Source organism: Haliaeetus leucocephalus, unplaced genomic scaffold (genome assembly GCF_000737465.1).
Source record: "Haliaeetus leucocephalus isolate CR32 unplaced genomic scaffold, Haliaeetus_leucocephalus-4.0 Scaffold656, whole genome shotgun sequence".
NCBI lineage: Eukaryota > Metazoa > Chordata > Aves > Accipitriformes > Accipitridae > Haliaeetus > Haliaeetus leucocephalus.
The window spans coordinates 12,642,488-12,669,291 of NW_010973092.1; the positions used below are offsets into that span (position 1 = coordinate 12,642,488).

General features: G+C 45.0%; 2 protein-coding genes across 7 annotated transcripts in view; both read left to right on the forward strand.

Moving 5' to 3' along the window:
- The first annotated feature begins 6,223 nt into the window (after window positions 1-6,223).
- SLC26A2 (solute carrier family 26 (anion exchanger), member 2) overlaps window positions 6,224-26,804 on the forward strand; it is a 28,351-nt gene continuing 7,770 nt past the window's right edge. The window contains exons 1-3 of one of the 4 annotated variants that reach the window (XR_775125.1): window positions 6,224-6,871; window positions 9,224-10,779; window positions 20,053-20,114. Coding sequence is in view for 1 of the 4 variants with exons in the window: in XM_010579095.1 (XP_010577397.1) it covers window positions 6,230-6,871; window positions 9,224-10,729 (2,148 nt within the window). In the remaining 3 variants the exon portion in view is untranslated. Of the gene's footprint in view, window positions 6,872-9,223; window positions 11,587-17,101; window positions 17,429-20,052; window positions 20,115-26,804 lie in introns of those variants that run through there. The other 3 variants (XR_775123.1, XR_775124.1, XM_010579095.1) reach the window with 3 other exon arrangements.
- Window positions 22,066-26,804, forward strand: part of LOC104839006 (sulfate transporter-like) — a 12,518-nt gene continuing 7,779 nt past the window's right edge. For 2 of the 3 annotated variants that reach the window (XR_775122.1, XM_010579093.1), the window contains exons 1-3: window positions 22,066-22,462; window positions 23,387-24,017; window positions 24,865-26,500. Coding sequence is in view for 2 of the 3 variants with exons in the window: in XM_010579093.1 (XP_010577395.1) it covers window positions 22,434-22,462; window positions 23,387-24,017; window positions 24,865-26,460 (2,256 nt within the window). In the remaining variant the exon portion in view is untranslated. Of the gene's footprint in view, window positions 22,463-23,386; window positions 24,018-24,864; window positions 26,790-26,804 lie in introns of those variants that run through there. The other variant, XM_010579094.1, reaches the window with a different exon arrangement.

Here is a 26,804-nt window from a genome sequence, read left to right on the forward strand (position 1 = left end):
CAGCGGGGCGCCGGGCGGCGGTGGCGGGTTGCCGTGGGCCCGCCTCGGCGCCCCACGGGGGGCTCCTGCTCACGGCCCCGCTCCGTGGAGGGGCTCGCGAGGCGGTGCCTCAGCTTGAGGAGAGGAGAATAGAAAATGAAACCCGGGGGGCCGGGGGGGAGTGCTCGGTGCCGGGGGGGGTGTGTGTGAAGGAAGTGGTGCTGAGATCGATAGGGTGAAACCGAGTGTTGCATTAAAAGCGTTGTACTACCCTTTCTCTATCCTGGAAACTTCATGTTGGTTGGCTTCCGAAGTGATACACGAGCGCTCAGCAAAAATCCGTGGTTTCGGGAGTACAAGAAGTGCGTGGATTTCTTCTTGCTGTGCACTCTTCTTGCAGATTTCAGTTTAAAAAAACAGAACAATTTTTTGAGCCCTCCCTTCTGCAGTGCAAGCCCTGCGCTTAGCTTTCCACTCAGAGGCGGACAGGTCTCTTGCACGACCCTCTGCCCCGTACAGGCAGCCCACCGCCGCGGCTGCCCTCCGGGCTTCGAGGCCAGGCCGGCGGGCAGCGTGGCAGGGGCTGGCGGCCACTGCCCAAGGAAACGCCTTTGGGGCAGCGCTTCCTCCACCTGTCCTCACTGCCCCGGGACAGCTCGTCACCGTTCAGCCTTCGCTACCTAATGGTAAGGGCGGGAGGGGGGTCCTGACGGAGAAGTGACTCGCTGAAAATACTACTTGGCAAGCCCTCTGTGGCAAGTCCGGTTCGGATGGAAACTGCTTGAGTGCCGTGTGAGGCCGCAGCCGGCTATCTTCAAGAGGGATCCGCTTCAGACAGGGCAGGGCAGTGTAACCGTCACACTTGGTGTGCAGCTGCTTTCTCGGGGGTAAGCCGAATTTCCTGCAAGGACTGGCTGCGAGCGGGGCTGCCGACTTCCATGGGACCTTCCCCAAAGAGGCTGGGGGCTGTGCGAGGCTGACGGGCAGCTTTGCTGCTGCTGCCGCTTGGAAGAACTGACATTTGAAGTAGGAGGAGATCAACTATTTCACGCAGGCAAGGTTTTATTGTCCGGCTTTGCAGGTTTTCCTGCTTGAGTTAATGGCTGGTGATTATTGTGCCGACAGTAATGTAGCTTTGTTCCAAAATCTGTTGCTTAAATGTGGTATGTGGTTTTATGGGTCTTAGTAAGATTTCAGTATTCATATGATTTTAAGTCTCCTGTTGAAATAAAAGTTCGTAGCTTGAATGTCTTATTGGAGGGTGTTAAGGATTTTGTCAGAAATCTGAATTTTCTTCCAAGGTACATGCAGCGCTGTTCCAGTGCCTATCTCGTTGTTATCATGGCAGTATTGAATTTCCTTGTTGCTCCACAATAGTTAAGAGATTATTTGGAAACGGCTGTTGTCCAGCAAGAGTAAGGACAAAGATATAGTTATCAAAATGTTGTGATACGCTTTCCTTTTTTACGCTTAGGGTGAGATTTTCCAAGGACCCAGAGGTAGTAGTCTACCTCCGATTCAGTTCACGTGGAACTTGGATTTCTGATTCACCTGCTTCTCCTTTACATCTCTTCAGAAATTGTTCATGTCTCTTTAGGTTATGTGTTTATGCATTAGTTTTTAAGTGCATGCATTTAAGTGCATGCAACTTCTCATGTCTAGCAAGTGGGTACGTGAGGGTGGGTAGTGATCACATACAGTGACGACTTGTGCACCTGAAATGTAGAAAAATAGTCTGGAAAACTGAGATCGGTGTTATAGAAAGAACACTTTTGATTTAGTTTCTACTCTTAAATGCACACGTCTTATGTTTAAGCTTGTAAATATGTTATTTCAGCAGGTGAGTAAGCTTCACAATCCATTATTCTCATACTGTCAAGGTGACTGTGATCTGCGACAAAGAAATGAAGTCCGAGCCAGCAAGGCCCTGTGCTGCAGGTAGTGTTTCCCCAAAGAGAGACGCTAGACAGGTGATAGCTCACCTCTGCCATGTCATGGGATCAGTCAGAAAGGCCCAGATGGGATCCAGAAAAACAGTCTGTAACAAGAATGCAGTACCTCCCCATATCTTTATTTTATGGCAGTCACTTGATAACAGAGATACTGGAAATTTCCTCAGTTCTGTGTTGTAGTCTTTTTCTTTGTATCTTAAGTAAAGCTTTGTGGCAGGTGGACTCCCCCTGAAGATCTTCCTCAGGCCAAAAGGAGCTCGTAAAAGTGAATTCTAGGCAGACAAATTAGTTGTACGTAAATAGCAGCTTTCAAAATAAAAAGCACAGTAGCTCCTTTTCCAAGTTAAATATACAGAATATCGTTCAGTATACTGAACCAAAGGCTGTTTCCATTTTTATTTTTTTTTAAGAACAAAATCCAGTTTTACTAAGTAAGCTTGGGCTAAACAGTTACACAAATAATACAGAGCAACGCTTTCAGGCAGAAAAGGGTGAAACGTGTTGCAATTTTTGTCATTTCCTAGTGTCCTGACCTGGCAAGAGGCAGTGACTGTGTGATGAAAGGCCCTTTTCATGCCACGTAGTGAAAGCTGTCATGCAGGTCAACACAAAGATCCAGTATATGCTCAGAGTTTAGTAGCCAAAAAGATTTTTACTTAGAACAGTTCTCCACTGTCTAGACACGACCAAAAAAACCCAGTATCTTCTACTATGCAGATGCGTGATGGCACTGCACAGAAGAACTAAACTGAACTATCTGGGTTTTGTGTTGGAGTTCCTTGGAATGTTAAGAAAAACTCCCAGGTTTGAGTGAGCTGTCTACAAGTCCTGGATGAGGGAGAGAGGAATCAGAAGGGTTTTCATTACTAAAATCTTTGCTAAAATCTCAGAAAACAGACTCATTCAAGTAATTTGCTACACATAAAAAGTAGTCTGGGGTGAATTTTTCCCTCAGCTTTTACAGTATTGATTTGTAACTCTGTGCTTGTGAAATCAATAAAGCTGCTCAAGCAAATACAACTACAGAATGTGCTTATGCAGAGTACTGCAGACACATGCTTTTGTACACTATATTCATTTCATTCTCAGTGTATAGTATTTGCCTTTTTTTTTTTTTTTTTTTTGGTAAGTGCTATGAATAATCCCTGAGCGGACTTTGCAATACTGTACATGTGGCTGAGATTTGATATCTGGAAGGTGGTGATGGATTCACCTCCAAGCATGATCACTATGTGATCTTGAGTATGTCATTTCTTGTAGTGCATGTTTCCTCATTGTAAAGATCCTCATTCTTCATACGGCTCTTCTGAGCCTATAATTATTCTAACACACATTAAAGATACTGAATTGGAAGGCATTAGCCAAGGGAAGCTTGTCACTGTAAGATGTATATAGGTATGTGATACAGTAATACTGTATGGCCAGGAAGCTGTAAGATAGAAGTTTGGAATAATCAAGAAGGCAGGTAGCCAAAACTGAAGCTTTCTTCTCTTACCTTCTATTGTACTAGGTGATTAACTTGTCTAACAAGAACAAATATAGAGACAAAAAAATAAATTTGAAAATTTAGCCCTAAAAATGTGTATGTATTAGAGTTCTGGGTGCACTCATCTTTGTATCCAGAATTCTCAGTTCTCCAAGCTATAAGGGCCAGGACGAAAAGAAGGACATAGATACCAGAAATAGGACTTGAGTTCAAATTACGGAATTTTTCACTTAGGTCTCACTTAACCTAGCAGTGCATTAAAGCTTCATTTTTCCTTTTTTTGGAGTGTGACTTTCCCAAAGCAGCACTTCTACCTGTGCTCAGAGCAGCATCCACCAAGAGGCATGTTGCCCCCCTGTTGTGCTTAGAGCTCTATTTTCATCTTGCTGGTTTGCAGACCATCCTGCAGACCCCATGCGTGAATTAGGCATAGAGTTGGAGGTATGGGAGTATGGAACAGGGCAGGAGCTGCAGAAAAGCATTGATGCATTGCTAGAAATATCTGGTAGGTGTGGAGAACGAGAGGTAGGTATTAATAAAGTATCTCGCCCAGAGCATGAGGCCTGGCAATGCTCTTCAGTCTGCCCCAGCATGTAACAGAGCATGAGTTGTACAGATCATGATATCATAACAGGAAGGCATACAGCCCCTATCTTATGCAGAAAATCCATCCCTGCTGATGCTATTGTGCTGTTCGCAGTTTTGGAGCCAGGGAGGTCTCTGTTCGAAACATGGCTCCCTTCCAGTAGCAGTCCAGCGGCAGTCTAGCAAAGAGCTGTGTTCAGTTATTTGAAAGGATTCAGGAGCTTACCCACCAAAGAGACGCTTGCTGTCTCTGGCTCTATAGTGAATGAAGACGCCTTTTGGGAGTCCCAGCATGGAGCAGAAGATAAAATGTGAACCTATGCCTCTGGTATTTTCTGTTGGCTATCTGTCGGCATCTGTCCCATGTGTTGACTTTAGATAGCCCTCTGCACGCTGTAGCCTGGTAGCTGTAGGGAGCAGTATGCTACGGTGTGAGGTGGAAGAGTTGGATTACTTGCGTTGAATTGGTTTCTAATTGGAAGGCTCTTTTAGAAATCTCTGAATATTTTTATCTGGAAAGAGAAGCCAGTCTAAACATTAATTATTGTAGCTGCTTCTACTCTCATGTGGGTTCCTTTGATATGGTTAGGATCATTTGCTTAGGCTGTTCTAAGACAGTAGGTACTTGGGTTGGTATTGTCTTTCTAGCCAGAAGAACCAAAAGTAGTTCATCTCTGTCTGAGCTAGCAGACTGCTGGAGGCATGGCTGTGTGTAAACCATTATATAGGGCTGGTGCACAGCAGATTGGATACCTCCGTATGACAACATCAAACCTGGAATGGAGGAACAGAAATCGTATGCTCCAGCCAGCTAGACCAAGGTCTAAGAGAAGGCGTTTCCTCTGCATAGCTGTAGGATCAGTGCCTTGCAATGGTCTCACTGCAGGAGAAACGGGTGGTTTGAGCACCACGCTTAAACTCACTTCGCTCCCTTCTCCCCTCACATGTTTTTGAGAGACTTAACACTGAAGTGATAGTAGCAGTGAATGTTTTATAGCTACTTGTGAAATGATGATTAAGTGAACAAGTTTTGAGATGGACTTTTCAGGGACATCCTCAGCACTGCTAGCTCCAATACCGATTTGGTGATTAATTCAGTCATAAACATTGCATAGAACGTTAGTTTGATTGATGTTTGCCCTGCACAGAGAAGGTGTAATTAGCACATAAGGGATATGTTGTTATAGCACTCTGGGACTGCAAGGTAGTGTTTGAAAGGGAAGCCTGGGAGTTAGATTTTTCAGGGTTCTGCTGCTGTCTCTGGCCTTGACTCCACTGTAGCACCAGGCGAATGGGTTTCTGCCTGAAATCTATCAACTTCAGTGTACTAGTAGTAGCAGGTATTGTGGCTGGGTTTTCTGGAGGATTCTGGATTTTTTTCTGGAAACCGGGAGTGCTGTATGAATGCTGGCAATCACTGTTGGTATTGTGAAGTTTCATTAGGGCTTGTTTCAAGACAGGCAATATGTTTCCAGTATTAAATGTGTTTTGATACAATCAACTTGTTTTACTGTTTGTAGGCAGCCTGTACTAGAGCACACATTCTAGCAGAAGCGTTCCACCTAACTTCCATTGTGCCCTTTAACATGCTTTCCGCTTGTATGTATTGTTTTGGTCAGATGTAATTTACTTGAAAACCGGCTTTTAAAAAGTGTGAAGAGCATTCTTTCCAGTATGTCATTGGCTGAAATAAAGCCACTGTGTAAAGATTGCATCTTCTTAGGTAACAAATCTTTACAATATTTGGTAGGTGTAATCACTGCATTTTTTTTTAAAAAGTATATATAAATGAGATTTAGACCAAGCTGTGCCATGTTAGAGATATACTAATTGTAGTTAATTTTCAGCAACTGAATTGAAGTGACTGTTGGACTGCTCTGTGTCTATCTTTGCACGGTGGAACAGGCTGCAGACAGTGATTTTATTAAGCCTCCCAGAGGGACAGTGCTGCTGTATTCTCTTCCATTTCACAACATTGCCAGCAGCAGGTTTATTCTATGGGATGTCAGCTTCCCTCCTAGGGAAGGTGATTCCTTGCTTAACAGGGATATAATGGGGAGGCTCTTTCCAAGTTTGCTTGGCAATTGCTTTCTCTGTGCTCAACTAAGACTTTTAGCCCTTGCTTTTCATAAACATTGTATTCAGTCTATTAAAAAGTCTCATGTAGAGCATTCATTTATGGTTTAATGCAAATGGTCCTTCTTCGTGTTTCTAGGGAGTCCCTGAGATGGCAGCAATGGCAGAATTCAACAACGTCCACTCAGTGACTGAAATGCCAGAAGGAGACGATGCTAAACGCAGTTTCCATCACAGAATGTTCTTGGAACCCCAAGAGAAGAAGAGGAGCATGAAGGCTCTGATGGTTAAGCAAGCAAAGAAAACTTGCAGCTGCACTCCAGCCAAAGTTAAAGACTATGTTTTCAGTTTCTTTCCTGTCTTGCAGTGGCTTCCTAAATACAAACTAAGAGAGTACCTACTGGGAGACATAATGTCTGGTGTGATTGTGGGGGTGTTACTAGTCCCACAGTCAATTGCCTATTCTCTCTTGGCTGGGCAAGAGCCTATTTATGGCCTTTATACATCCTTTTTTGCCAGCATTATTTATTTCATATTTGGAACCTCCCGCCACATCTCAGTTGGCATCTTTGGTGTGCTTTGCCTGATGGTGGGACAAGTGGTGGATCGTGAAATACAGAGAGCTGGCTATGACTTAGAACCAGCTGCGCTCAGTGTCCTCACAGATACAGCAGCGTACGTAAACACCACCATTTTGCCTGTGAATCAGACATTGCAGAAGCTGCTCTGTGACAAAAGCTGCTATGCAATTACAGTGGGAGCCACCATGACCTTCATAGCTGGAGTTTATCAGGTAAGAGGAGGTGGGCAAACAGGTTTTCTGTGGAAATAGTTTTAATTCTTTAAGTGATTGTCCACATGAACAGCCTGCTGGGCTTGCATGTGTCCTCAATCTGCATCCCAGAGGAGTGGACACAGGGAGGACTGGAGGTCTCCAGTTACTGTGCAGTTACTGCAGTGCAAGAAATTCCTCTGTGTCCTCTCCTTTTTTAAATAAGTTTTTGTGCTTGTGTTGCTGCTCTGTTGGGGACTGTAAGGACCTGCACATAGCCACCTGCTGCTCTCACACAATCTGCTCACCACCTTCCTCACTGTGGCCTGAAGCTTTTTTTTTTTTTTGCTGGCTTATAGCTTAGGCCTCCATTTCATTGGGCCAAAATGTGATGTGTCAGCTTTTCATTCCAGACTTCAGGCATTTGCCTTTTCTTTTATCAAAAAATAATCTGGACAGTAGAAGTATCTCCAGTTTCTTTTTATTTATCACTGTGCTTGTAAAACTTCGCTGTTTGCCCATTCAAAGCCAAAACAATGCCATTGTATGAGAAGGATACTAGTGAGATGATAAAATATATTTGAAATAAAACTTTGAATTATTACCATATTAAAATATATTACTTGACAATATTTTACCACTCTGTCTCTAATTACTTCCTAGAATTAACTGCTCGCTGAAATTAAAGCAGGTATCTTTGTTTTTAGTGTCATGCATTAACCAGAATGGATTTAGTTTTAACAGTGCTGCAGAGCTGTGGTATTTCAGTTTGTGAGTTCACATTCATTTGTTCTTACAGTGACCTCCAGGGTGATAGCTAATCAGACTGTATAGGAGAGGAAAGGGAAACATACCTGTGATACTCTAAAACACTGTTTTTAGGCACAACCTGGGACGACTTCTTGTACTGGAAGTCAGTGTTGAGTAATTTCAGAAATATTCTGGGACTCTGAGGTACACTGGATTTTGTGCTTCACTGTAGCATGGATGCAGTTTTGGAGTTGTGAATTGTTCTTAATATTCTTTGCAAGTACAAGTACAATTAAGTTAATTTATATGAAGAAGTCAGATTACTTTATCTTAAGTCCCTCTGAATGTTAGGCATATTTTACTTGCTGTCTCTCTGCCTGCTAACCAGTAGGTCTTCACACCCTCAAATATATTTTTTTTTTATTGGAAGCTCTAACCAAAATCACATATTCTTTGTATCAGAAACTTTACAGTCAAATCACAAAAAGCAAGCCTGCTCACACTAGCTGCCTACAGCATAACTAGGTAAGACAATTATTGCTAATGTTTTACAGTTAGAAAAACCTTTAATTAACTTAATTACCAAGGCTGTGAGGGAGACTTTTTTAGAGCTTGGCTCTGAGCCCATGTCCAGTCAGTCCAGGTCCCAAACCAACCTTCTCTTCAGTAATGCTTTGTGGTTCTTATGAAGTTTCCAGGCATGATCCTAGCCTTCTTTTTTTTTTTTTTTGCCTCAATTATCTAATAGGACATACCAAATTGACACTACTTAAAGTTTTAATACCTGTGAGTTCTGGCCTGCAGTCTTCAGATAAGAGTGTCGACATCCCTGTTGGCCAGCGCAGGGAATTAAAAGGTTTCTAGCAAACTGCTGTGAGAAGGTCCATGCTCCATTTGGCATGAAGATTGACGGGGAGGAAGAGACATTTACCAGGTGCAAAAACACATGTGTAGAGTAGGTATCCATAAAACCAGTCATTTCAATGAGAGAGCACCAAGGATGTGTCCGTTCAACTAGCATGAATAAAAATGAATGACAAGGCACTTCTTTAAAAATTTATCTCTATTTATATAATCTGCATCACAAGAGTTTGCAGCTCATATACTTTCTGAGTCAGATGCACCAAACTTTATGCAGTGCAAAGTACAGCTGTTATGACGTAAGGTGTATTTTCATTGCAGGTTGTGAGCTCCAGTATAAGACAGACAAAGACAACCAAAAAAGTTTTGGATCCCTGCAAAGTTCACAGAGATTGTAAGAACTTGAAAGAGAAATGGCAGAAGTAGCCAGTATTTCAGATGCTTTTTTTCCCAGGCTTTCTTTTTTTGCTTGCTAGGGTAACTAGAAGTTACAACTGAACCAATGAGCAAACAATAAACACAGGTTCAGAGTATGAAGACACTCCCAAAAAGCTGGCGCTCTGTTAGAAATGCATTTTGTTTAAGTGTGGTGCGCCAGGAGCAGCTGAATGCTGGAGACTCTTTTCTCCATGCTCTGACCATGCCTTGTCCTCCAGGGCTGTGCGCAGTGGTGTTTTTTATTGCATCTCCCTCCAGAGCCCCACAGTGATGACATCTGCAAGATTCGCATCCTAATCTGTTTGTGTGGTTGATTCTTTTCAGGTGGCCATGGGTTTCTTTCAAGTGGGCTTTGTCTCAGTGTACCTCTCCGATTCATTGCTGAGTGGATTTGTCACGGGTGCCTCCTTCACCATCCTAACCTCACAAGCCAAGTATCTCCTGGGCCTAGACATTCCACGGAGCAGTGGCATCGGCTCCCTCATAGCCACGTGGATAAACATTTTCAGAAACATACACAAGACCAACATCTGTGATCTCATCACCAGCTTCTTGTGCTTTCTTGTACTTATCCCAACCAAAGAGCTTAATGAATATTTTAAATCCAGGCTCAAGGCTCCAATACCAGTTGAACTAGTTGTGATTGTGGCAGCTACTCTGGCATCTCACTTTGGGAACCTGAGAGACACTTATGGCTCAAGCGTTGCTGGACACATCCCAACTGGGTTTCTGCCACCCCGCCCTCCAGACTGGAACCTAATTCCTAATGTGGCCTTGGATGCTATCCCCATAGCTATTATTGGCTTTGCCATCACTGTCTCCCTCTCAGAAATGTTTGCCAAGAAGCATGGTTACTCCGTGAGGGCCAACCAGGAAATGTATGCCATTGGCTTCTGCAACATCATTCCCTCTTTCTTCCATTGCTTCACAACAAGCGCAGCTCTTGCCAAAACTCTTGTCAAAGAGTCCACAGGCTGTAGGACACAAATGTCTGGCATGGTGACTAGTTTGGTAATCCTACTAGTCCTCCTTGTGATTGCACCTTTATTTTATTCCCTTCAGAAATGTGTCCTTGCTGTCATAACCATTGTAAACCTCAGAGGAGCCCTGCGCAAGTTCAAGGACCTGCCAAAAATGTGGCATTTGAGCAGAGTGGACACAGTGATCTGGCTAGTTACTATGGCAGCCTCAGCACTCATCAGTACTGAGATTGGTCTTTTGGTTGGTGTTTGCTTCTCTATGCTCTGCGTCATTTTCCGAACTCAGAGACCGGAGGCACCGCTGCTTGGCTGGGTGGCAGAGTCTGAGACATATGAATCCCTGTCTGCTTACAAGAACTTGCAAACCAAGCCAGGGATTGTCGTGTTCCGATTCGAAGCACCCCTCTACTACATCAACAAAGAGTGCTTTAAATCCACCCTGTACAAGCAAACTGGAGTCAACCCAGTCTGGGTGAAGGAAGCGAAGAAAAAGGCAGCAAAAAGAATGCTTAAAGAGAAAGAGGTGGATTCTAGTGGCAACCAGACCAGCATCTCCATGGATTTTGTTTCTGAACCTCTGGGGTTTCACACAATAGTGATTGACTGTTGTGCAGTACAGTTTCTGGACACAGCAGGAATACGCACGCTCAAAGAGGTCTGCAAGGACTACAGGGAGATAGATATCCAGGTGCTACTGGCCCAGTGCAATCCTTCGGTGAGGAGTTCCCTGATCCGAGGAGAATTTTTTAAGGAGGGGGAGGACCACCTTCTCTTCCACAGTGTGCACCAGGCTGTGGACTTTGCATTGGATGCACAGGGGCACAGTGGGACCAGCACTTCTAAGAACTAGCAGTGGAAAGGCTGCAAATTGGAACAAAGCCTGGGAAAAAATGGCTGTGGGTCTGTATGTCTATGCAATATATATGCACTCAGACAAAAAGAGCCAGGGTTGTTAACACACTGGTTACTGTGCAGTCTGTTTTGATGCTTTAAATTTGCCTGCCTGGGTATAGTGATTCAATAGGTGGTACTGAATGAAGGAAATTTTTTAACTTGATTATGGCCAATCTGTGAATCTAAGAGTTTTCATATGATTGTTCATCTCATTTCTCTTCTCTCTTGAACTTTCTATGTCTCAGTTCCCCTCTGAGTTTTGATTGTCAGCATTGAAGTCTTTATTGCAACCCTATCTTTATGGATCAGACAGAATTTTGAAGTAGTCTAGGCAGCCTGTCCAGTCAAATAATGAGAGGCAACTCATTTCTTGTCCCTTGTTCTGGCATTGCTTTTCCATATCACCACAGCCTTGTATTTTCTACAAATGACTGATGGGAACTGTTTGCTCTGGTCTTTACTGTGGAGTGATTGGTCGGTGATTTTGTAACGTCCCTGAATTTGAGACAGATAGATAAATAAAATCTAAACATGCATGAAAAGGTCTTAATGAATAGCTTCTAACCATCTATCACCTCCAGAGGCTTTGTCATTGTCTGCTGAGATCCTAATGCAGCCAGGCAATGGGGACATGGTTATCTCATTTCTGCACAGGCCTTTACATGCCAGGAAAGTTTGCCTCTTCAGCTTGAATTTTTCTGGAATTATTTTTATTCAGAGGTGGCTGTTTAGAAGTCTGATTCATGCTTATGGTCAGTTATTTGTTTTCCTAATGTTTAGGAGCTCTTTAGAATTGTGGACAGTAGATAGGGAAAATCTAAGGGTGGGATAGAAGTAAAGCAGAAATTGCTCTGGGGGATTCTTTCCTCTTTACACTCAACTCCTCTCTCCTGTACTCTTTCCATGCTGCCCAGGTGGAGATTTTTTGACCTGTGACCATGCACAGGTTTGTGTAACCAAATTCTAACCAAGAAGGGGAAAACAGTAATTATTTATTAAAAGATGTTTTTTCAAATCCATTTCTACCTGTGCCAGAAAGGGAGAAATAGGAACGTTACTTCCAAGAAGTACACACTTTCCACAGCTTACAGCATACGTATTTGTAGCTCCTGGGTATTTGTTTACATAAAAGCACAATAAAACAGCCATAAATTGATTTTCAAAGAATTAATTTAGATTACAGCTAAAAGATATACTGAAGTGATTTATGTTTAGTTAGAGCACATCGAATCTGGCCTCAGTGCTATTTGTGCAGCTACGACTGGTAATACAGCCTCCAAATTCCATGTCAAGTGAGACACAAGAAACCATATTAAAATGCAACAGCAAAGGCAGCCAGCCAAGCAAAAGAACAACTTTTAATGTTCTTATTTAAGATAACGTCCAGAGGTCATAGTATTAATAAGTCTATATTAATACACACAGCCCTGGTTAAAAGGGAACAGAAATAAATGCTATTTGCCGGAGAGTTCAGTATAATAGAGAGTCCTTTGGAATTAACTGAAGATTAGAGCTTGTCATGGCTGGAATTTCTTAAAACAGTGGGTTTTCAGCTGTTTTCCTTTTAGGACTAGAACCATTTTTTAACAGAGGCATGAATCTGATTTGAGCCTACTGGCTGTTTATGGACCCTTTAGAAGTAATCCAATTTCACCTTTAGGAATCAAGGACCACTGATTGAAAACTTACCCTAAAGAATTTGTTTTATAAAGGAATTTCATATATATGTATATACACGCACGCACATATATATATGTGCGTGTGTATATGTGTGTTCGTGTACATATATATATATATATATCTTTTGCTGCTGTATGATGGATGCAGCAGCTATATATTTCCAGTTACACTTTTGTGATACTCCTGTTTCTGTCTGGGAAAGGGCTCTTCTGCCTTCTACTGTTTTAAATGAACAGTGGAAGACATGTACTAGATTTTATAAGGGGAAATCTGCCTTCTGTTATCCCTGCCTCACAGCTTAATTTGTAATCTATAGGAAGAGGGAATCTCAGAATGACTGATTTTGGGTTTATGCATCTGTCTGGAACAGGAACGTTCATCCCAGGTGCAACCTTCAGAAGCCCAGGCCAGACTGGAAGATGGTATAAATCAGTTGATCTCCATTCCCAAACGTACTAATCAGCAATTATCACTCTAAATGAAGAATTAAGAGATCATTAGCACATTCATTAATGGCAACAACACAGCATTATGGAAATTAACACTCACAGTCTCAGCTATACTAAAGACAACTGGAAATGTCTTTAGTAGTCTCCTGCTAAATGTCAGGCTCTTTTTTTACGTTTATTGCTGCTATAGATAGTACTGTCAGTTCCTCCTAATGTGGCAGTTGCACTAATAAATGTTTTACTTCTGTGAATGTTTTGACATGGAAACAATTTTCAGTCCACTTCATAAAACAGGGAAAGGTACTGCAGTGGAGCACATGGTGCTTATTTTTGGATTTATAATGACATTGCCAGCATTAGTCTTGTGCGATTTAGTGATCTTGATTTTCTTGTAAGCCATTGCAGCTCCATCTGCTCCTCTCTATTTCATTGCGAGACCAACGTCCACCTTCTTGACACTTCTTTCTGTGTTTTGCTGTAAGACATTGCATATGATTGACTGTAAATAGAAGAATCATTGCCTTTGTGTATGTTGCTATTAGGTGTGACCTGCTACTCAATTTTCATGCCAGATCCTTTGATAAGCCTAAAGCTCCTGAACAGAGAGTGTAAAACCCAAAACCCCACCAGTCATCTGGGTGCTGGAGCTGGGAGAACGGGGACTGTGGACCACTGTGCATGTCCCCCCCCAAGCAGGCTGGAGCCTTGGCCCGATGTGGGGCTGTGCGAGGGTTTGTGTAGCTGCAGGAGTAACAGTGCTGCCCAGGAACAACAGATTAACCTGGAGATGTCTTTATTATGGGGCTACTGTGACACTGTGTTACACAGCCATGTGCCTTTTTCCATAATGAGTGTAATAACGCAGGACCTAGTTCCTGCTCAGTGCTGCTGCATGAGTCACTGTCCTGAACTATATACGTAAGGGATTTCTGTTTTCATGCTTATTTATTTTTAGCTAATTTTAATCGAAGTCCACACATGGCTCTCCCAGCCAGGACAGCAGAGCTTCCATGACTGCTGTGCTCCTTCCCCATCGGGCTGCGGCAATGAACAGAAAGGTACTCTCTCTTGGGAAAAAACAGCCATTCCTTTGTCTCTGCTTGCTTCTGCTGGCTTGTGCCACGAGACATTAAAATCCACTGCTGATGGGTCTGAAGTGCAGAGGTGAGGTATTGCAGGTAGGAAAGCGTCCTGGCTGCCGCACCAGGGTTTTAAGCCAGTTGATACCCAGCTGCTTCCCACAGCCTTGTGCTGAGGTCGACCGTGAACTCTGCCTGTGCCAGGTCCTAGATCTAGGTCTTACCTGGTGGGATGCAGTCTTTCTGTGGCCAAACCTCCCTTGAGAAGACCAGCAACGCTGTGCGTCTCCTTGGGTCCAGTTCCCTGAACCTTTCACCCAAGGGCTGTGCTAACTCACTGTTCCCCACCACGCTTAGCTGCCTGCTATCATCTCCAGTGCTGCTGGTGCAAAGAGCTTTTAAGCAGGCTGAAGTCACGTCACCCACGTGTCTCCATTCCAGAAATGGTGCAGGAACACCCATGCTGGCCCTGCACACAGGCACGCAGGCAGGCGCGGGCTCACCCAGGCTCAGCACTGACCTTAGCCTCCCTGTGCTCCCAGCGCAGTGAGGAGCACGGCTGGGCCGTAGGAGACTGCTGGTCTAGAAGATCATAGAAACTGGAACAAGAGGAAACCCTTTGAGCTGAGGATGAAACTCTTCAGGCAAAAAGTTTGTTTCAGGGCATTATCTTCTGTTGTGTTTTTTTTTTTCATGTGCTTTGGAAAGGTGATTTACGTTCTTTAGATTTTTTTTACCGACATGGCTAAGCTAGTGAAGCTGTGATGCAGATAGCAGTCATCTGCTGCTCATCCCATACAAGGTGCTTTGTGTCTGTGTAGCTTACTTTGCTTTACTGAGTCTCAGTGTAGGATATCGTTGTGAGACTTCAATATTGATGTAACTGTCCACCAGAAGAGCTTTGCACTTCTACTATGCTGGCATAGGTGAAAAGAGCAATGTCTTTAGTGCAGACTTTGCACTGTGAATGACCTTGTTAAGTCCCAAGAATTACTTGCACTTGGTTATCATATTTGTAAGCCTTTGTAGGATCAGCTGCTCATGTAAAACTACCTGATCTTTACTGTTTCAGACAAATTCCACCTGAAGTGGAAATAAGTCTGAGTCTTGCCTTATCTTTTGAGATCATTACAATGCTAAAAGTGAGGCCTCTGGTTAGGTAAAATGGCAAATATTTAATATATATATATATATTTAGTTCGTAGTATAATTAGTACCTTTCTATTTTATTTTCTAGAGATTGTATAAGCTAAGGCATATTGCTATTCTCTAATGTGCAAATACACAAAATATTTCAGCGTTGGATGGAGAATCAAATCTCCATTGAGTAAATATACTGCCAAAAATATTTGAATTCCAGCTCTCTCCAGCTCTGAAAGCACTTAGCTCTCAGTCTGGCTCCCAGGTGATCTGAGGACTCCATAGGAAGATAGGAAGCGAAACATTTAGCTGGACTTGGGTCCAAGTTTTTTATGTCTGATTTTTGACTTAAGGGAGTAAATTTTATGTATATTTGAAATGCAGCTGAAACATGCTTAAGGAGAGGTAAAGCCTCACTTTTTCTGGAAAGCACATGATGCTTTCAGTTCACCAGCCTCTTGAGTCTCTGAAGATCATCTGTGGTACCTTGGTATGTTCTGGGGTCTGATTTTTTAATTATTTTAAATTCAGAATAATTTTAGATATTTGTGACATAATGTTTTGCAGAATAAACAAAATGACAAATTTTGCCTAGAGTAGCTTTTTCAAGTTGGAGAATCAGTTTAACCAAACAGGACCTCAGGAATGGAATATATCACATCAGTCGGCTGACCTAACCAGTTTACAAAATAGTTTCTTTGAAAAGAACATGGAAAAGTTGAATAGTGTGAGTAAAAAATAGCCTTACTTTTTACTGTGACTTATCTGTGCAGTAAAAATAAGGTATAACTTTTCCCCCAGTTTGGTGGCAGAATCCAGGGTGCTGGGAGAGCCGTCTTGCTCTGTGGCATCAGTCCGTGCTGGGTGGGTGTTTGCTGACGCGGACCTTGCCTTGCGCCCAGCGTGGGGAGAGATGTGTTGCCGTCAGCTCCTTGTTGAGTGCTGTGCTCACCGACCAAATGTTTGTGATGAAAGTTGTGTTTTGTCAGTGTCCTCCTTACGTCCTACCATCGGCTATGGGATATAGCCTCTGCATGTTGTTGACTCTCCTTTATGCTGTCTCTGTTAGATCTGCATCAGTTGTCATTTTTAAATACTAATGTGCCTTATTGTCATTGTAGAAGATTTGTTAGCACAAGAATTTTCTATCAAATGTGGTAAAATCTTTGGGATTTCTTTATCACCATTAAAAGATGATATTTATGTTTTTTCTGTTGTCGGTCATATGCTTGATACCTTAGAAGATGCTGCAGCTATAAACTTGAAGAAGAAAAGCCACATGTGTTTGAGCAGTGAGTCCCCAGTCCCCGTTTCTCCTGACAGTTGTGCCCACTCCCCATCATAAAGCACAGTGTATACACAGCTGTGTGCGCTGTTCTCCTGGACTGCGTGTGGTACACACGTAGGCACGCATGGAAGTTTCCTGCCAGTGTAAACTAGGGCATTGACTGACGATATGCGGCCAGCAGCAGGCTTTCTCCTCGTTCTGACTTCGGTGCTCTGTCCAACCAGGCTGCAGTTTGTCTCATGGATAATAACAAGTAATAGGCAATGTGATGATGGTGATGTGCCGAGTGCCGGTGAGCAGCACCCCCCTGTGGGCCAGGTCCATATTCCTAAAATGCAAGAAATGACAGATTTGGTCAGGTTTGCTGCTACTTGTACTTTACATTATGTGTAGTTATAGCACATGGTATTACATATTCAACCTTACAAAATTGCTGCAATGTGTTTCAGTGTTATTTGACATAACAGGTTATATGACTTAGTCAGGCCATGGCCAGTAAGGGTCAGGGCAAAAATGAGAGCAGCTCTGGGTGGATTTCTGGGCAGTTACTGGGAGCGTTATCTCTGCATACATGTCCTTGAGTTATGCAAAAGATTTTCTTGATCCAGCACGCCTCAGCTTTTACCTGAGGTTGCCTTTTACCTTAGGAGACCTCAGCGCACATGCTGTAATTTTTGTGTTGGTGCCAACAGAGTGGTAGGAGCACTCAATTACAGAGAATGCCAGCAGGAGCTTTCTGGTCTCTTGAAAAGCATAGGACAGCCATTGCCTTCAGCAGAGTGACTCTGATTCCTGTGGATACGGAGCTGAGATAACGGACTTCAATCAGCAGGACCCTTTCACCGTGCTACTCAAGGCTCTACCTTACCTGTGGACAACTAATTCTCACCATACGTGCTCCTGTACTAGATGAGACGCCCCCAGCCGCGTCTCCAGGGTCACAGCCTGGTGGACGCTGCTTGGGAAAGCTGTACCAGAGGTCCGGCCCATTCAGAGCCCTCCCAGCACCCGGTAAGCAGCAGGCTAGAAACTTCCTGAGCACTTAGACCTTTGTTACAGCTTTTGCAGCACTTCTCTGTAAAGCTTCCTAACCCCTTTTCTCGAACCAGTTGACTCCCACCACACCCTGTGGCAGTCCATCCCAGTGTTTGTGTTGTGTGAAAAAGCTGCTTCTGTTTAAGAGACCCAATCTTGTCATTTGGCAGGTAGATGGAGATGTACTGTAGTTTCTGGGCTTTTTGCCCATCTGCTGGAGCATCTTTCTGTCCTGTGGCGTCGAGATGTGACCTGTGTAGGATCCCTCTCCACTGCCTCGGTGCACGATGAACTGGTGTGGGATGGCTGCTGGGAGAGCTCGGGAGCCAGCCACGGAGCTCTGCCCGACATGGAGCCTGCTGTGCTGTGCTGGGGGGCAAGTTGTGTTAACTGCAAATAGGGTGACCCTATGAGCCAGCCAGCAGCTACAGGGGGAAGCAGCATCCCACCAGCACGGCCTCAGTGCTATGAAGGGCTCATAGGCAACACACACAGGTCAAGCCTGAAATGATGCCAAGTAGCCTGGGCTGAATGCCAATTCAGTATGAAACAGAAATGTGTCTCCCTGTTTTTATTTCACCGTATTCATCTGTAATCAATTTAATCTGTTTACAGAGCCATTATAGCATTTTTGGTTATTAGCTTGATAATTTGGAAAAGGGTCATAAGCACTGGACATTTGTCATGCAGAGGAAAACAAGAAAACAGCAACACAGTGCCGCAAAAGTTGGCAAGGAATCATTTTCACCCTCCTTATATAAACTGGGAATGCTCCCCAAATCCTCTAGCTGATGTACTTGGAAGTGTTCTTTTTTTTCATCTTCTAGGAGTGGGCATCAGTGCTGGGGAAGGACTTGCAGCAGGGTGCTAGTAGGGTGGACCTAGCATGTGGTATCCTCAATAGCTGGACAGCTGATGTGCGGTGTATGACTTCTGCAGCCGAAGAAGCTCTTCCATGTCCTTTTAGATCTGCTACCCTTGCACTGAGTCTCTTTCCAAGGACATATCCTGCATGTCGCATCTTTCAAAGTACGCTAAAAGCCATTCCTTGCATGTCTGTCTTCATGGCTCAATGCTGGGAGCGAGCAGGAATTTAAATAGATGCTCTTTATCATTATTTGTAGGTTCCTTGGTCCTTCTCAAACTTCGGAGTGGCACGACTGCATTACCATGTGCAGTCACAGGGTGAGCAATACTTTTAGCCTCGCAGTGTTTATGTCTGGAGAGAACTTCTATCTTTGCCTGACATGCCCTGCTGCTGTGACCCCTGCATGTTAGCATAAACTGCCCTGCAGAATAACAGGAGGCTCCAAAACCTTTTATTTCCAGCCATGACCTACTGTACTGCTTCCACATTCTCTGGTGTTACCTCTTGCAGAAATGTGAATAATTGCTTTCCATGAAACCATCAGAGAGGTTCTATTCAGCTTTTTTGTCCTCAGGTGCTTTTGTTGCATTTTGCCATATCTCAGCAGTGGGACCAGTTCTGGGCTTGCCTCCTTTTCCTTCTTTTTCCCTTAAAGAATGGTGATGTTCTGCAGATGTCTACAGGTTGAAAATTCATTTCCAAGTGGAACTGAACCAGCAGCCATCTGAAAAGACTGTCAAGTCCCATACCTGAAGGGAATGAAGAGCATGTCTTAGATACCTGGCACCATTACCTGGCTCACTTGCCTTTTTTGTAAATAAAGTTGCATGCGATCTAAGTAGCTGCGGAGCAGTGGGGTGCAGCCGTGTACTAAGCTGGGCTGGTCCCTTTATGGAACCAAGACATGTGGGATGCTACTTGAAAGGCTTCCAGGAGCCAAGTAGTCATAAGTGTATTTACAAGCCTTAAGGCAAGTCAAAAATCCTTGTACAGTGCAGTTAGCGCTGTTCCAAAGAAAACTGGAGATGCCAGGTCATCCTGTTAAACACAGGTGATGCACTGACACAGCAGCAGAGACTTGAATTCGCTACACTTACCCATTGCAAAATGCCTGGGTAACAATCATGGACACAGACAAGTTCATAAATTTTTTTCTACTTAGGATAGAAAACCAAAATAGCCCGCTACTACATTTTCCTTGTACCTGGAGCTTGGGTTTCCACTGCTCTGTTTCTAGCTGGCTGCAATGGCTGTTGCATAGATGGATGTTACATTGCTCACATGCTATGCCATAAATGAAAAATTTGGATTTCATGCTTTCCGCTTGTCTTAAAAACAGAGGGTGCCACATTACTGGCAGGCAACATCCTGTCTACACTTGCGTCGTTTGAGATAATACCGTCTGTCCAATCCAGCCTTGCCCAGAATGGAGCTAAACAGTTAAGTGAGTTTATAGTGGCAATAAAGAACAACCCTTGAAGAGGCATTTGAAAACAAAGAGTTTCAGCAGTTTGCTGTAGTGACCTTGCATTTGGAAGGCAGTGCAGCCTTAGCCAGCTCAAGGTCACATGAGGTTCTGTTGTGGGTTTCTTTTTTTAAGCTGTGTGCTATACATTCTCTAGAGCAAATGTGAAATGTTTGCAGTTTCTGCCCTTGCCTCACCTCATACAGTAACAGTAATTTCAGAGACGTACGCAGTGTTCAGTGTCACCAAGTATGTTCTTACCTCCTCTCTGCCAGGATGGAGAACATAAAATTGCCTGTCCTCAGTGTCTACAGAGTGAATTTCCAGCACAGAAAGGACCATGTGGAAGCTGCCATAGCATGAAGGTTTGCTGTTTCAAAGAGGTCAGCACAGAGAACTGAATGCACAGGGAAGCCAGCTGGGACAAGGAGCTCGAGAACATAATTCCAGGGAAGTATGGAAGATTTTTAAGTTGAGTATACAAAAGCAACTGGAATTTGCACACAAGAAAGGGGGAAAAATTGTAGGGAAGGCTTCAGACTTAATTGAAAGGATAGTCACATTTACAAAGGATGGCAGGGGAGGCATGGAGACAGAAGAAATGGAAAAAAGAACTGCTCACCAAAACTTATGCTTGGGAGAGGTGGAAAAGCATGGCTGTATCAAGGCTTACCAAACTACATCAGTTAGTAAAGGAAATAATAACAAACAAAAGAGTTCCAGAATATATAAGTGAAGATGGAAGTTGGAAGGAAAAGCAGCAGCAGGTGGTGAAGGCAGGGTGGAAGTTAAAGGTAGCCTAGGTACTGTCACAAATGGGAAAAGTGCTTTGTCCCATTTTCATGGTGGACAGATCAGGGATCCAGAACTGGAAATGAATGCTTCCTAAATAAGATCAAAACCCAAAAATGGATTGTACTCAGATGTGTTTCATCCCAGCAAACAAGCTGACTTAAAAGACCAGCCTGGCCAGCTTTTCAATGACTGAGTCACCAGTTCTTCAGTGACTGAATTTCAAGGTGAAGGAATCATACAGAAAATGGAAATTTGGGTCATTTGCTGAAGAAGAAGATGGAAAAGGAAAATGAGTGAGTAGAGACAACATCAGACAGGCCAAGACACAAGATGAGTTTTGACTAGGAAGGATTATAAAGCATATGAAGGGTTCATCTTTTAAGGACAGGAGGAATGACAAGGCTAAGGAGAGATACGGTCCATTACTGAAAGAAGGGAAAGGGAAAGGGGAGCTATCAACAGATGTACCTGAAAATAAATGAGCTGTGGAGAAATGGCAGAGAATAAAGAATTTATATAAATAGATAAATACATTGAGCAGCTGTCTCCGCTGCCATGTGCTCTCATTTTTTCCTGCTGCCAGAGAGCACTGATGTTTCTTATTTATTTACTTCTAATTGCTGAGATACAGACTTCCACTGATGAGATAAATGTAGCTCAGGATGCTCATCTTCCCGTTCTCTTCTCTCAGGGTGTCTCCCTAGCATCTAAATCATCTCTCCATACCTCACACCATCTCTCCAAACGCTGTGGGCTCTCAGCCCCCTTCCCAAGCCCAGAACACAGTCAGTGCCAGGAGCAGAGGCCAAGCTTCCTGACTGCCAGGAGTTTGTCCTGCTCCACGGGGCAACGGCACATCCAGCAAAATCTCAGAGACTAGATCGATGGAAAAGAGATGGAAAAGGAGAGGAGAATAAGGTGAGACTGGCAGCTGGGAGTGTGTGCTGAGAGGTCTGGTGTAGGTTGTTGGCATGGATCACGAGGGCAGAAAAGTTGCAGCTGGTATTTATGAGGCTGCTGTTTCAATTCAGGATGATGAGACATTTTTCCTGCCCACTAATGCAATTGTTCACCTTTACCTACAAAAGAAATGCAACCCTGCGCTTTTTGCCAAATTGTGCTTACTTCTGCAAAGCAAAATCCCTTGTTATTTGTGCTACAGTCTCCAAAAGGCACGTGCAAAGCGTGAGTTGTGCAGATTTGACGCACATCGAGTTCTTCTATCTACCTAGAAACAACCTGTGTCACCACACCTTTGCTGTCAGCGCAGACCTGTGTGTACAAAGTCCCCGTGAAGCCCAGCGCCGCTGGCTCCGTGGAAGCGGGTGAGAGCAGTGGGGCCGAGCAGAGGTGGAGGTCCGCGGGGAGCAGCCGGGCAGGCGGCTGAGCAGAGCACAGGGGGCTGGTGGCAGCACGCTGGTGGAAAAGCTACCAGGAAAGAAAAGTCATTCTGGAACAAGTTTTGCTTTTTGATTGTTTTTTTGGAATGAAAGCTTTCCAGAATAGATGAAAACCTGAGTGGAGAAGCTCGGCAGGACTCAGGCAATGATGCGCTCTCAGTTCAGGGAGCGGCAGAGCAATAGCACACGCAGGAAGATTTCTTCGCATTGTTCCCCTTGTTTAGCAAACACATCTCCAGATACCAGCAATACTGTTACCTGGCAGGACCACTTCTCTAAATCCCTTCAATCATTCTTAATGGCCAGAACAAGTTTTGATCAAAAATACTCTCCCAGAACAGTGTTTGTTTTCAAAATACAGCTCTGTTTGGCTGGCTGCACCGTCTTCGTCGGCTGGAGTGAGATAAAAGGGCCGATCGCTTGGCTGAGTAGCTCAGATCTCTCCTCAAGGGAAGCGGCACATGGTCCAGAAGGAAGGCAAAGGAAACAGGTTTGCAGTTGTTAGCCTTGTGCTTTCTCTGTTCAGGGTGTGCTGCGAGGTGAGGAGACAGGTCTGTCCACAGGGGAGAAGCTCCAGGTAGTGAGAAAACACCCAGTGTATCTCCTTGCAGCCAGAAGTAAGAGATTTGGATTGGGACTAGTGATGTGAAATGAACCTGTAGGGCAGGGGAATGGGATTTCTCATCATCCCAGTTCATTTTCTGAATGCAGCCACTCTAGGTCTCCCGTCAGGAGAATTTTTTTCTGTGTGTACTGTTCAGTTTTGACAAAAAGGTGTGTTTGTTACAGCTGCATTTTGACTGAAAAACTTGGAGTAGCTCTGGAAAATATGTATGTTACTTAATCAGACTGAAAAAGTAGGATGCTTTCATTCTGCAGATAGGACCCCCTGTCATGGACCTGTTTGATGCAAGCCAACAATGTAATTTAAAATTTTGAAATGTTAAAGGAAAGATTATTTTGCAAATTACCTCCCTTAGCCATGTGTTAGGTTCCTAAGGCATCACTTGGAATATCTCAAGGTTTTCAAAATAGTTGTTGCTTAAGTGGAAGTGTCATCAAGAAACATTAGTTTCAGTGAAATAGTATTGTCTGATCTTAACCCATTCTGCTGTCCTGTTTCAAAACAAGAGGTATGTTAGGAAGGAGCACAGGGCTCTCTGTAGCTCTGTCCCTGATGTGGGCATCTGTGCCAGTGTGAATGCAATTTAAACCGTGGTCTCAGGGTTGTGGTTAATCAGGTCCATAACTGAAAACAAATCAACCGGCACCACGGGAAGGTGCTTTTCTGTTTGATTTGTCTGAGATTATTTTCCTTTATTTATTTATCCATGCAATCTGCATGAGCCCTGGAGCTAAGCAAAGCACATGATGTGACTGCAACACCTCATGGCTGCCTGCTCTCCCGCCTTAGCTCTCCGGGTGCAATGGAGGACACGTCAAGCCAGAAGTCAGGACAGAGCAAAGAGGTGCTGAGCTCCCTAACACCAGAAGAGAGTCCTGCCAATTTTGTACATGTCAAATTGGAGGAGTATGAGCCCGCAGACTTCAGCACCAAGGATCTCGTCCTAAAGAAAGCCAGAGAGGTCTGCACATGCAATCATCAAACCATCATCACCTTCTTCTGTCAGCTGTTCCCAGTGCTGGACTGGCTTCCCCGTTACAACATCAAGGCGCAGTTGCTTGGGGACGTCGTATCTGGGCTCCTGGTGGGGATAGTTGCCATCCCTCAGTCCATCTCCTACTCCCTCTTAGCCAGCCAGGATCCCATCTACGGAATCTACACCAACTTCTTCTGCAATATCATCTACGTTGCTATGGCCACGTCACGCCATAACTTCGTGGGCTCCTTCGGCATCCTCTGTCTGATGATTGGGCAGTCTGTGAACCGGCACCTCCAGCTAGCAGGGTACAGCGGCGACAACTCTGCCTCTTCACTGGTGGGCAACTCCACCTCCTTCAGTAACGGGACAGGAGCCTGTGACAGGAGCTGCTATGCCATCACTGTGGCCCTTTCCTTAAGCTTTCTGGTTGGCCTTTACCAGGTACAAATGTTCGCTGTCGTGCTGTTTCCTCTCCATCCTTTCCCTGCTAGGGACTTCTCTGAGCTAAAGAACTCTCTGCTGCAGTCTTGGTTCAGACCTGCAAGTCATGAGAAACCTTTCCCGACGTGAGTAGTCTTCGACACCCTTGAATCAAATGTAGTGATTTAGAAACCCCCAAACATGGCTGAATGTGGGGTTTTCTTCCCCGCCGTGTGATAGGCCGTGTCCTTGGATGTGTCTGAAACATCCTTTAGGATTAGACACAGCAGGGGAGGAGAGGGAACTGTGAGCCACCTTCCCACCACACCAGTCCTGGAGCTGGTCTGGCTCCTGGTGCAGGTTAGAGCAGGTTTGGGGCTGGCAAGAGCAGTCTTCAAGGACCCTGCCATCAGCAGGGACTCTTTCTAAGGCCACGCTCCCTGGCAATGTCCCCACTGCCTAGGCTTAGCTGTCACTGAACAATTTCAGGCTCTTTCACTGGGACAACTAAAATTCAGTGGATCGCATGGGTTTTGTGCCATCAAAGTGAACAGCTGCTTTGATGTGGCTGCTGCCTGGAATTTCAGTGTTAGCTATGCACCCTTATTGCTTGTAAGGAGACAGAAGCAGGGACCATATAGGCTTCTTTGTATGGCATCTCTAGCCACAGATGAGTCTTACAGGCAGGTCTCTTTAGTTTTCCATATCCTAGATTTACTACTGAAAACAAATTCCTCTGCCTCGCACTGAATGCTCAGCAGACAGAATAGCCAGAGCTGCTAAAGTGGAAGCAAACTGACATAAGTTGCCAGCCACCTCTCCCAGCCCTTCTCATCAATGCTAAAGGTATCGCTGGCTTGCTTTTCAGATCCTGCTGGGGGTTTTACAGCTGGGTTTCGTGGCTGTCTACCTGTCAGAACCTCTGCTCAGTGGCTTTGTGACCGGCTCCAGCCTCACCATTATCACCTCCCAGATGAAGTATCTCCTGGGACTGAAAATACCTCGTCACGAAGGGGTGGGGTCCTTCCTCCTGACGTGGGTTGACCTTTTCAGATACATCCAGAACACCAACATCTGTGACCTGGTCACCAGCCTGGTTGCTTTGGCTGTCATAGTGCCTGTCAAAGAGATCAATGACCGGTATAAGGAGAAGATGAAGGCCCCATTCCCCATAGAGCTGCTGGTGGTCATTGTAGCCACAGTAATATCTTACTACTTTAACTTCGAAGAGCGATACAAGTCTGCTGTTTGTGGGGATATCCCCACTGGTTTCAGGAAACCCACTCTACCAGATATAAACCTGTTTTCCAGCCTGGCAGTTGATGCTCTGCCCATTGCTGTTATTGGTTTTGCAATGACTGTCTCCCTGGCGGAAATCTTTGGCAAAAAGCACGGCTACGCTGTCCGTGCCAACCAAGAGATGATTGCCATTGGCATGTGCAACCTGATCCCCTCTTTCTTCTACTGCTTTGCCAGCTCTGCAGCCCTGACCAAGACTCTGCTGAAGGAGTCCACGGGGACCCAGACCCAGGTGTCTGGCCTGGTCACCTCCCTGGTGCTGCTGCTAGTGCTGCTGTGGATCGCCCCACTCTTCTACTCGCTGCAGACCTCCATCCTGGGGGTGGTCACCATTGTCAACCTGCGGGGGGGCCTGAGGAAGTTCCATGATATCCCCCGCATGTGGCAGCTCAGCAAGCTGGACACGGTGGTGTGGTGGACAACCATGCTGTCCTCCACACTGATCACCACAGAGATTGGGCTCCTTGTGGGCGTCTGCTTCGCTCTGCTCTGCATCATCTTCCGCACACAGAGACCCAGGGCCACGCTCCTGGGCAAGGTCAGCAACACAGAAATCTATGAGGACCAGTCCACTTACAAGCAGCTCGGCAGTATTGCCAACATCAAAATCTTCCGCTTCGAGTCATCTCTCTACTATGCCAACAAGGACTATTTCAAGACAGTTCTCTACCAGAAAACTGGGGTAAATCCTATCCTGCTGGCTGCTAAGCACCAAAGGGGGAAGGCCCAGGCAAATACAGATGCAGGCAACAGCAAGACCTTTTTCGGCACCAGGCTTGACTGCCTGAAACCTGCCAAGCAAAGGACTGAGAAGCCTCCAGCAGATGCCTGTCCTCCCTCCATAGATACGCACACCTTAATCCTTGAGTGTGGGGCAATGCAGTTCATAGATACTGTGGGTCTCTCTGTGCTAAAGGAGATACGTCATGACTACAAGGAGATTGGCGTCCAGGTGCTCCTGGCCAACTGCAACCCTTCCATCCGCCACCGGCTCCGGGAGGGAGGCTGGGCTGGTGGGGCAGACAGCGGTGGTCAGCTGGCTTTCCACAGCGTCCACGATGCAGTGCGGTTTGCCGAACGGCGGTACCACGTGCAGCGGGAGAGCAAGGAGAAAAAGGATGCTGTCCTGGACCCTGAAGACCTGAACTTCCAGGCGTCTTTGTAGACCTGCGTTTGAGGAATGGTTTCTAATGGGGCTGGGCTTGGTACGTACTTGAGAGCAGTTTTAAGTCTTTGTGCAGTCAGAGCATGCCAGAAAGGCTTTAATGAACTGTCAGCAGCAGGCATGGGGCAAAAGGTCTGGGGACGGCGTGGATTTCAAGAGAGATTGCCAACAGGTAAATAACCCGAGAGGCGTTTCAAGGTCTGTCCTGTCGGCGAAGAGGCTGGATGGCTTTTAACGCTTCTCCGTTTTGAAAAGGGCTGTGACGGCAAGAGATGCCGTGCAGGGAGGTGGGACGCCCGGCTCCCGCCAGCAACTTCCATTAAACACCCCCCCCCTCCGCCACG